The sequence below is a fragment of the Mesoplodon bidens genome, assembly GCF_964165515.1.
Source record: "Mesoplodon bidens genome assembly, chromosome: 6".
Classification (NCBI taxonomy): domain Eukaryota; kingdom Metazoa; phylum Chordata; class Mammalia; order Artiodactyla; family Ziphiidae; genus Mesoplodon; species Mesoplodon bidens.
In genome coordinates, this window is record NC_138162.1 from 46,109,324 (window position 1) to 46,120,733 (window position 11,410).

General features: G+C 53.2%; 1 protein-coding gene across 1 annotated transcript; it reads right to left on the minus strand.

Moving 5' to 3' along the window:
- Positions 1-3,130: 3,130 nt before the first annotated feature.
- Positions 3,131-6,064, minus strand: LOC308619275 (alpha-globin transcription factor CP2-like; the record flags this gene model as incomplete). Its single annotated transcript, XM_081237900.1, is given in 4 exon segments — positions 3,131-3,457; positions 3,459-4,281; positions 5,674-5,792; positions 6,032-6,064. Coding segments are annotated over 4 exon segments (1,302 nt in total).
- Positions 6,065-11,410: the final 5,346 nt, after the last annotated feature.

Sequence of the window (11,410 nt, forward strand, 5' to 3'; positions counted from 1 at the left end):
CTGCCGCCTCAGCCTTCACTTCTTCAGCGCTGTGACTGTCCTCCATCCTGCCAGTTCACCAAGGCTGGCCTCTCCTCAGCACGCACCTCTGGGGCCACAGCCTCCCCAAGCTTCCAGTGTCCTCTTGGCAGCCTGGTGTCTGGGTTTCTATCTCCCTCCTCACCTGCTCCTTCTCAGTCACCCTCCTGTCCCCAGAATCCTGCCTCCATCCCTTGCCCCACACCCTCGTGCTTCCTGGCGAGCCCATCAACTCCTGTGGCGGATGCCCATGGGCTGACATCTGTTCTCTTCCTCCAGCCTGAGCCTGGGCCCAATCATGCCCCTGCCTGCTGGGTGCTCTGAGGCCTCAAGGACCCCAGACTGAATACTTCACTCTTCTCTTTGCTTAGCACCTTTCAAGGGCTCCTCAGGCCCTTGGGATAAAGTCTGCCTCTGTGTCCTGGCAGACAAAGTTCTTCATGGTCTGTCCCTGCCCATTTCTCCAGCCCTCTGCAAACCGCTGACAGTCCCCAGAACATATTAGGTTTTCTCACAATCCCACTGGGCTTCAAATGACTTAAAATAACCACTACCGGGGCTTCCCTGGTGCCGCAGTGGTTAAGAATCCGCCTGCCAATGCAGGGGACACGGGTTTGAGCCCTAGCCCTGGAAGATCCCACATGCCGCAGAGCAACTAAGCCCGTGAGCCACAACTACTGAGCCCGTGTGCCACAACTACTGAGCCCACGAGCCACAGCTACTGAAGCCCACTTGCCTAGAGCCAACAAGAGAAGCCACCACAATGAGAAGCCAGCGCACTGCAACAGAGTAATCCCCTCTCTCTGCAACCAAAGAAAAGCCCGCGTGCAGCAACGAAGCCCCAACGCAGCCAGAAATAAAATAAATAAAATAAAATAAAAAACAAAACAAAAAGACCACTACCACCCCATCCTCCCTCTCTCATTTTAGAGGACTCAGTGCCCATGTCATCTCTTCTGGAAGATTCTTGCCCACCTCCAGGCTGGCTTAGCTGTTCCATAGTCTTACACATGCACACACACAAGAGCACACAATCACAATCAGGAAGAACTAAAGTATATGGTAAGAATGCAAACAGGACGGGAATGAATTTCTTGTAAAGCTTATATAAAAGAACACTGCATGAGTAAAAGAGCTTTCTATACCAAGAGAAGATGCAGAGAGGGGAAAGAGAAAGCAGAGGTTAGTCTAACTCATTAATAAATAGTTTGAGAAGGTCATTCAAGAACAGTGAATTTGGGGAGTTACAGATAATCCCTAGTTTTCACCACCTCAAATTCTGTGAGGGGCTTGCCTGGTGGCGCAGTGCTTGGGAGTCCGCCTGCCAATGCAGGGGACACGGGTTTGTGCCCCAGTCCGGGAAGATCCCACATGCCGCAGAGCGGCTGGGCCCGTGAGCCATGGCCGCTGAGCCTGCGCGTCCGGAGCCTGTGCTCCGCAACGGGAGAGGCCACAACAGTGAGAGGCCCGTGTACCGCAAAAAAAAAAAAAAAAAAAAAAAAAAAATCTGTGAATCTGGTAACTGATGATGCTTTGAAAGTGTCTATGTTTTCCTTTTTTTGTAGGTCTTGATTTGTTCATCATTTTTTAGGTGTGGTTTGTCCCTTTTGGTGTTAATTCCTCAGTTCTCGCTCAGTGTTACATCCAATTCACCAGAAGAGCCACAGTAAGAAACAATGGCAAGCACAGAGGACTGCAAGGGTGGCAGTCACGGATGGGAGTTAATAAGAGCCAGACGGCCTGGGTTTGCATTTCAGTGTCACTAGCTGCTAGCTGCCTGTTACTCAGCAAGCTCCTTGGCCACTCTCTGTCTCCATTTCCTCATCTTCAATTAGGGATCATTATTACCTACTTCATATAGGGCTATTAAGAGGATTTAAACAAGATAATCCACTTAAAGAATTTATCACACTGCCTGACACAGCTAAATGTGCAATAAACGTTACCTAAAATTACTATTAGTCATAGAATTACAGGGGAATCAAAAGAAGCATTTTCTTCTTTCTCCATATTTCTCTTTAATGAGGTTTTCAGAGGCAAAAAAGATTGAGGATCTAGTCTTATGAATATAGATGTTTGTTTTTATGTTAGAAAAAAAAATTACATGGCTCCATATCACAAAATTTAACATCTTTCCATTAAACATCACACAATCCTCATCATCATTATGCCCTACACACACCCTAAGTGATGTGGAGTTTCTATTGATATTCAACAACAATAGGGTCCAGAAATTTTAAATAAGCAATAGTTGCAGAAATGCATGTTGGGCAGTAATCTGTGGGTGCCCTAAGAGCTTGGGCCAACACAGATGCCTGGGATTCTGCCTCCAAGGCCTGGACCCGCCCACACACAGTCAGATGGGTCAGGTTCCTGCAGCCCTTCAAAGCTCCATTTGAGACCCCCTTCAAGAGGGGAGTTCCCAATAGGTGAAAGCAGCAGCAGCCACTGAGGATGGAATGCCCCACACCTACTTCGGTATGATATGCTAGCTATCATTGGTTTCTTTCATTGTGTCCAGAATAAAACAGGCTTCTTCCTGAAAGTTCTGTATCATCTCATCACTAAAGAGCACATAGATTCCTGTGGGCCCCTGCTCGTGGACCTGGCTGATCTGACAAGGGGAAATGCTGAAAAGCTGAGCCATTTTTTCTGTCAGTTCAACAGCTGTCAGTTCTTCTAGGTAGATGGCATATGGTAAACGAAGAAAGTACCATCTGAGTCTCCATCCTCATGCTTCTGCTGCTGTGGCTGCTGCTCCCTCAGCTGCAAGGATTCCTGACAAACATAAATGGTTAGCCTTGGGCGCACCATCCGGCCTTTTTTTTTTTTTTTTTTTTTTGCAGTACGCGGGCCTCTCACTGCTACGGCCTCTCCCGTTGAGGAGCACAGGCTCCGGACGCGCAGGCTCAGCGGCCATGGCTCACGGGCCCAGCCGCTCCGCGGCATGTGGGATCCTCCCGGACCGGGGCACGAACCCGCGTCCCCTGCATCGGCAGGCGGACTCTCAGCCACTGCGCCACCAGGGAAGCCCCATCTGGCCTTTTAATGCATTAAAGTCTGATTCCATCTGCAGGGCCACAGATTTGAATCACATCATCTCTAGTTAGTTTCAATAAATCTGCCCCTGAGAAGTTTGTAAAAAGCCTCGTGAATGTGGCAAAACGGTTTCCATGCAACCACTGCTGAGCCTCCTGAGGTGTGCTTGTCGGCAAGAGGTTATCTGTGACTGGAGGGGGCAGCTCTGGCTGGTGACTTGGTGAACCATTTCCTTCCCCAAGAGAAAGACTGCTATGGGAACTGCTGAAGCCAGGTGATGGGGAATTATTGACATATTGATCTCGGGCCATGGAGAACGCTCTGTGAGTATAGCTGTCTCATAGGAAGGTTGATATTTCTCCTTCTCATGAGGTGTTCTTTTCTCCATTTTCTCCCTGTCTGTTTTTTTGTCTTCTGTCTGCACCTTTGGGCTTGAAGACTTTGATCTGGCAGCTGGCTGAGTGTAAGTGCTTAGTATATTCCCCGTTCTCATCCTCCTTGAAGGTATTGATTTGTACTTGAAATGGCACTCTCTTCTCTCCACCATGTTTCCGCATAGTGAACTCTGTGCTAATACAATGCACCTGAATAAACACAGGTGTCCTCTTTGCAGGGTCCCACAGGAACTCCACTGTATTTAGTTGGTTTGGATTAGCCCTAGGATCGATTATACCCACAGACATTGGGATACCTACGTCAAGAATTCTATCTCCAGGTCGGTTCCACCTCCAGCCCTCCAGCTGCTGATGTTCAGTGTATTGTAGCCGTCTGTCATGGAACACGGCACGGAATATACTCTTCACCAGCTTGCCTTTAATTTCTGGAAGTTCTCCAGGTTTCCTATTGTCTAGAATTCGGATTTCATAAGACTGGCCTTGACTGAGATATGTCAGGGTTTCATCATGGAGTTTCACTGCTGGAGAGGTGGCAGCACAAAGCACGTATTGAAAAGGGAGGATTTTATTCTCATTATCTGGAGGCAAACTTGACTCTTCTTGCTTAAACATGGGCAATGCTAGGACGTCACCTGTGCTCCCACGCTGCTTTCGCACCTTTTCCCCCGCCCCTTTCTGTGGGAACCACCTGCTGATTATCTGTCTTGTCCCAAGACACAGGCAGGAGGGTGTCTGCTCTACCTCTGGGTCCTCAGCGTACAGCCCAGTAAATGAGCCCAGGGCTGGATCCTTGACTCCAACATGGATCCCATTTCCCTCCCTCACCAGCCTGATCCCAGCCCAATCCAGCTCTGCTCAAGTTCTGACCTCATCCAAGACCCCAGCTTCACTTTTGACTCTTACCTCGCCCTGGCCTCAACAGCACACAAAGGAAAGGAATAAAGGCAGGAGCCCCTCACCACCAGGGGTACATCTCTACCTCCCTGAAGAAGGACTCAGCGTCCTGAGCCCTCTTCGAGTCTGCAGAGGGGAGTGAGGGGCACAGCCTCAGCCAAGGTGCTGCAGCGGAAGAGTTCGTTCCCTCAGGATGGTCTCTGACTGGGCAGCCTACCTCTGTCTCTCCTTACAGAGGGACCTGCTTCGTAAGTAGGCTTGGGGACCCGGGCAAGTAGGGGTGGGAACCTGGGCAATGCAAGTTCCAGACCTGACCCGGTCTACTGGCACCCTCTAGAGGACAGTTCTATTACCAGAGCTGGCTTTGCAACTAGATCCTATACCACCTCTCCACAATGAGGGGCTGCAGGCCTCAGAAGCTTCTGGACCCACTGCCCACCATCCACGACTCCACCTGGCGGGTCTCCTTACATTCCGCAGACCAGCAACTCCTCCCTTGTTTCTCAGCACCAGGTCACCTGCTCAGATCCCAAACTGGCCCATCTTTGGAGGCTCAGCCATTCCCTGGCTCAGAAGTCCTCTCAGATGGCAGCTGGTGCCCTGGTTTGCTCCTGACCCCTCCTTGGTCACCCCACCTGCAGCCTCACATTCTGGTCCAGCTTGGCTCCTTGCCAGAGGCCTTGCTTGCTCTTCCCAAGGGAGGCGTCTTCCTGAGGGTGGGGCCTAGGGTTCCCCTTCCCCCACTCAGACGGGGGCTCCCAGAGCACGAGGCCCAGGCTCTTTCGCCTCCCCACCAGACTAAGAACCTCCAGAGAACCAGGCCTGGCTTTCTACCTCCCCTCTTAGACTGAGGTTTTCCTGCAAATATGGCTTATGTCTCTTCCTTCCCCTTAGACTGGGAGGCCCCTGAGTCCAGGGCATGAGTCTCCCCTTCTTCCTTCGGGACGGGCTCTTCCTTAGGTCTGACCCAGGGTCTTCTCCCCAACCCTTCCACCTGGCTGTGGATCTCCAGACTTTTCCACCTCCAATCCCCATTCTGTGCAGTTCTGCCCACAGCGGGGGCACTCAGGAGCCTCTGGAGCCTCTCCCAGGTCTGGGGCCCTGGGAGGGCTTCCTTTGGCTCTGGGCTGGACCCTTGGCTTGGAGCACAGGCCCTTCCTGTGGGACCTGAGGCCCAGAGCGCTCACCCGAGCTCCACCTCTGACCTCACAAAGGCTGCCTCAGAACCTGGTCTCCATGGCGCTGTTGGCAGGAGAAGGGATGCTATTTTGGGCAGTGCGTCCGGACTTGGCTCAAGTGACAGGGGCCAAACCCCTGCCCCACTGACCTCTTCCCTGGAACAGCAGAGCAGAGCAGTGCTCGGGCCACCCCAAGGAGGGCCGAGAGGCGGGCTCTAGCTTGGGGACGCAGGGACAGCGGAGCCCTCGCAGGGGCTGCAGCCAGAGCCTGAGACAGTCACGGAGGAACAAGTTCAAGACCTGCTGTGACTGAGAGGCCCCCAAGGCAGACGCTGGGAAGCATAAGGCACTTGGGCAGAGTGAGTCGGGTTCCAGGCAGGGCTGGGACAGGGGGCCTCCCCTGGGACCCAGGCCTGGGAGTGCCACTCCTGGGGACCACATGGGGAGGAGGTGACCATGGGACTGTCTGGGGAAGGAACCCCAGCTGGGAGTTGAAGGCCTGGATACCCATTCTGGTTTAGTCCTGAGTTGCTGCGTCATATGGGCGCATCACACTTCCTCTCTGGGCTTCAGTTTCCTTACCTGTAAATTGAATGCTGGGAGGCCCAGTGGTGCAGCAGAGACTGGGAGGATGTGTGGGACTGGGCTGCCAGCAGAGCCTGAGGGGGTGGGAGTGGGGGGGCGAGTAGAGACTGGCGACACGGGACCAAAGCAGAAGGGATGCAGATCAGAGTAATGGGTGGATTTCTGGCTTTGCTAGAGTGTTTCCTCCCTCTGGCGTCCCCTCCTGAGAGGTTGGGGCTAGAGGGTTTCTGCCATCGGGGCTAGGGATGTGAACTTAGGCTGCAGTTAGAGGGAAGCAGGCTAGAGAACAAGGGAGCATGCAGGATGGGGAAACTCCAGGGTTACCTTTGTGCTGTCATTTGTCAGGAAAATGGGGATTAAAAGGGGGGAATTTTCAGGAAAGGTGAGAGGGTAGATTTTGTTCTGAGGTGGGGGTTAGGACTAAATGAACTTTCAGGACCTCATCCTGTGTGTGTGTGAGGCAGACAAGGCCCTGGAAAGTCACAGTTTAAGTCAGCAGCAAGAGAGCTTGAGGTTAGACTGAAGACAATAATACCCGCATATGTGAGGGGTGGAGCTGCTGCGGGGAGGCTGTGGGCATCTCCACTGTCCAAAGCTGGGCTGCAGACTTGGGAAGGTCAGGAGGACCTCTGCAGGGCCTGGTCCGGGGGCCACGAGTCCGGGGGCCAGCAGGGGTGAGGGGGTGGGGCTTCAGTGCCACTCCCCATTGGCTGAAGACACCGACCCCTCCTTCTCCCTCCCTGCCAGCTCGGCTGGGTTGAGGGGTTGGCACTGGCAGCAGCTGCCCCTGTGGCTTCTCCTCTGAGGGAGCTGAGGTCTGATGAGAATGAGGGGCGAAGTTCTGAGCCCCCCAGCCCTAGTGACCTCTCTCTGGCTCCACAGCATCTAAAAATCTCAAAGACAGAATATGACTCAGGCCGACAGGAAGAAGCGGTAAGCATCCCACCCATTCCCCTACCCCAGCCCTCCCGTCCTGCACCCAGCACACCCCCAGGGCCCTCCCTGCCCCTCTCTCAGCCTCTCCCTCACAGTAGCTGCCTCTCTCAGCCTCTCCCTCACAGTAGCTGATCCTCCCAGACTCCTTCCTTCCCACCCCGTACCAGCCCATGGGGCCCAGAAGAAGGATCTCTCCCACCTGTGCCCATAGCCAAGCATGGGCTGGGCCCTGGGCTGAGGGGAGGCTCAGAAAGACCCAGATGAGGGTCAAGGTGTTGGGCAGTGGGTTCCAGCTGCCCCTGTGTAGGTTGTGCTCAATTGAACTGAACTCACCACCTCTTACCCGCTCAGGCTCAGGTCTCTTTGGGGTGAAATAAAAGCCAAAGTCCTTGCAATGGCCAAGGCCCTGCCTATCTAGTGCCCGTTTCCTCTCTGACCTTCCCCCACCCCACTCTCCCCTCCTTTCCTTTCCTTCAAACATGCTGAGTCCTTCAGTGGCCATCCCCCCTGCCTGAAACATTCTTTCCGCAGTTCCCCACAGGGCTCGCTCCCTCCCCTCCTCCCTGTCTTTTTTGTTTTTAAAATAAATAAATTTATTTATTTATTTATTGGCTGCGTTGGGTCTTCGTTGCTGTGCGCAGGCTTTCTCTAGTTGCCGCCAGCGGGGCTACTCTTCCTTGCGGTGCCTGGGCTTCTCATTGCGGTGGCTTCTCTTATTGCGGAGCATGGGCTCTAGGTGCGCGGGCTTGAGTAGTTGCAGCGCACAGGCTCAGTAGTTGCGGCTCGTGGGCTCTAGAGCGCAGGCTCAGTAGTTGTGGCACACGGGCTTAGTTGCCCCGCGGCATGTGGGATCTTCCCGGACCAGGGCTCAAACCCGTGTCCCCTGCACTGGCAGGCGGATTCTTAACCACTGCGCCACCAGGGAAGTCCCCTCCTCCCTGTCTTTGCTCAAATGGCACCTTCTCAGTGAAGCTCACACTGACTGCCCTACTCAGTCACTGCCCACCCCCTTTTCCTTGCTCCACCTTTTCCCGTAGGATGTACTACCTTCCACCACACAGATGACCTACTTAGGACGTTTCATCTCTGCCTGTCAGCTCCACATGAGCATGCATGTTGGTCTGCTTGTGTGCTCTTGGATAGAGAGCATGAATGGGTCCCTTCTGTGCCGATGACATCGCTGTCTCTGCCCAGGACTCTCACAGGGCTTTAGACCCTTTTTCCAGAGACTCACTCGTTCTGCAGGCAGCTCAGTCCCAGCTGAAAACAGCCTTCTCCACTCCTCTCCCGCCACTTCCTGTGGTCTCAGCTCAGTCAAGGATCCCCTCCTCCTCCGATGCTCAAGCCAGAAGTCAAGGCCTTGTCCTTGATATTCTGTCCCCCACGCCTCACATCTAACCACCAATCTGCTAAAATATGTAAGATATCCTCACTCCCACATCCCGACTCCCTCACAGCCACTTTAGGCCACCACTTGCCCATTCTTCAAGTCTCTTCAGGCCTTGCCTCCCACCAGGGGGGCTTCTTGCTCTGACGGTGTTATCCGTCTCCTCCACTGGATGAAGCCATCCAAGGGCAGAGACTGGATTTTTACTTTTACCCCTTGTGCCTGACTTATAAGTAGCTGCTCAACAAACATTTGTTAAATGGATAAATATTGGTTAGCCGGTTAAATGGTTGGCTTGAGGTTAGTTGGATAGTTTGCAGCTGGTTGGTTGATCAGATAATTAAATGAGCTGGTCAATAGGAGAATCAGTTAGTTGGTTAAGTTGCTAGGTTGATGAGTCGAAGGGTTGGTTGGTGGGTTGTTAGATATTTAGTTCCTTGGTTAGCACATATTACTTAGGTAATTACCTCATTGGCTGTTAGTTTCTTGGTTTGTAGGCTAGTTTTCTTAGATGCCCTTCATCATTCTATACCCTTCCTTGAGCTCTCTCATCTATGCCCATGGGTCAGATGACCATCTATGACATGGTGACCTCCAAATGGGTATCTCTAAACAAGACCACATGACCAGCAGCCTCCTACTGGTCACCACCACTTAGCTGTCTAGTGAGCTCCTCAAACTCGCCACACCCAGAAGGGGACCCCTCATTCTCCAGCCTAAGCCTGCAGCTTCTCTCATGTGCCTCACGCAGGCCATCGTGCTGCTCTAGCCAGAGCCTGGGGTCATCCCTGACACTTCCTTCTTCATTCTCCTCTCTAATAAGACACCAAGTCTGTCGGTTTGACTGTCTTCCTCTCACCACCGCCACTGCACCTTCTTGGCTCAGGCTGCCATCACCTCTCAGCCTGTCTGATTGCTCACCATGCCTCCACTCACACTCCCTTATTCCTGCCTCCAAAGAGGAGACGGCGCTTCCGCTTAAATCCTCCACCCCACGGCCTTCTGGGGCGAGGTCAGACTCCCTAACGTGGGCCATGAGGCCATCTGCCCCTCTCTGCCCATCTCGTGCCACTCTCCCTTCTCTCTCTGCAGCCCATCCTTATAGAATTCCTCTATACATCACACACTGTCGTAGCTGCAAGCCTTTGTCCAAGCATTAGCCCAGAACCTTCCCCAGCCTCCTTTGATGCTCCTTCATCTGGCCGGTCTTGTATTCTCGACCTAAATATCCCTTCCTCTGGGAGAGCCTCCTACTCCCTCCTCTGGGTCATCTGCTTCCTCCCTGCAACCCCACAGTGCCCACTCTTCACTTGTGGCAACACTCCTTACACTTCTAAGTAACTGCTTAGTTAATTGTTCATCTTCCTAAGAGCAGAGACCATGCCAATGTTCTTTACTGCAGTCACTGAACACAGTAGGCATGCTAGGCATTCAATAAATCTCTGGTTCATTGGCTCCTTGGTGGTTGTCACTCACTGCGTCCTGCCTGCTTTGTGGTGAGGAGGAAGGGGCCAGGGTTCCAGAGCTCTCTTGGTGTCTGTGACTTCCTGCTTTGTCTACCGCTCCTCTGCCTCTGTGGTACCTTCCCAGGACTGTTCTTGAATTCCTGCTGTCTCAGGCTCTTCTTCAGGGCTGAGGAGGCACAGGGGCAAGGCGACCCTTATGTGATGCTGCATGGGAGCTGCAGCTGGATGGGAGCCAGTGGACCGACCATCCAGGCAACTCTACCTCCCCCTCCATGTGCTCAGTCCTGGGTTTGTTTCCCTGAAGTAAGGAGACAGCAAGGACTAGGGTGGGTGAGAAATGAACATGGGGTCTCAGCCAGAAAAGTGGAAGGCGTTCTATCCATGCCTGGTTTACATTTCTCACTCCCTTACTCTCTGTTGCTGTGAGGCTGGGGAAAGTCAGCAAGCTGAGGCAGCGTGTGGGTGATGTTGCTGACCCCAGTGGGGTGAGGAAGGTGAGGGTCACTCAGCGTGGGAGGCGGGGGAGGGTCACCAGTCTGAACAAGCACTAAGGTTGCACTTACAGGCATCTGCACCCCACCTCCTCCTTAGCCTCCGGACACCGTCTCCTTCCTCACACTCAAGTCCTATTCCCCCACCACCAACAGAAGATAGAGCCTCTAACTCACTTTTTCATCTGTCTATCCATCCAATCATGCACTTACTAAACAAACGTTTATCAAGCCTCTACCATGTGTCAGGCACTGTGGGAAGTTCTGGGGATCTAGTGGAGAGTAACAGATGAATTCTCAGTTTTCGTTCATTCGACAGTGTATATTGCACACCTACTATGTGCCCGGCACTGTGCTAGACAATGAGGATACACCAGGGAGTAAGACAAAGTCCCTCCTTTCCTCTGTCCCTCCCGTTCATTCGTTCATTCATTCACTCACTCACAAGCATTCATTTGAGTTGACCTTGCTTCAGAGCCTGGTATATTCTGCCATCCCCGTCATCTCTGGCAGAACCTAGGGCATGCTTCAGTCCTCGGTGCTGTTTCTAGAGCCCGGGAGCAGACTTTGCCACAACCTGTGCCGTTTGCAGAGCCTCACTGCTGCCAGCTCCTGCCTGATGCCTTACCTGTGTCCCCAGAGCTCTGGCCCCAGCAGACAGGCAGACAGACAGACAACTGAGCTCCACTCTCCTGCCTGCTCTCTCGCATCTGCTTCTCCCCTGAGGCTCTTTGGCAGCACAGATGGCGCTTACTGGCTTCCCAGCTGCCCCCTCTGCAACCTGGCCTCATTAGCGCGCCCTTCCCAATGGTCCAGTCCCCATCAGGAGGAAGAAGGGGCATGATCTGGATACCCCCAGTCCTTCTCCACATCCCTGGGACTCTCACATGCCTCTGACCCCAGCAGTACCAGCTGCCCTGGGCAAGAGGAGGTGTGTGGAGAAGCCACTGGGTTACCCATTAACTCAGCCATGAGTTGAAAACCCGATGGACTGTAAGCGCGCCTGATCTCATTTCTGCCC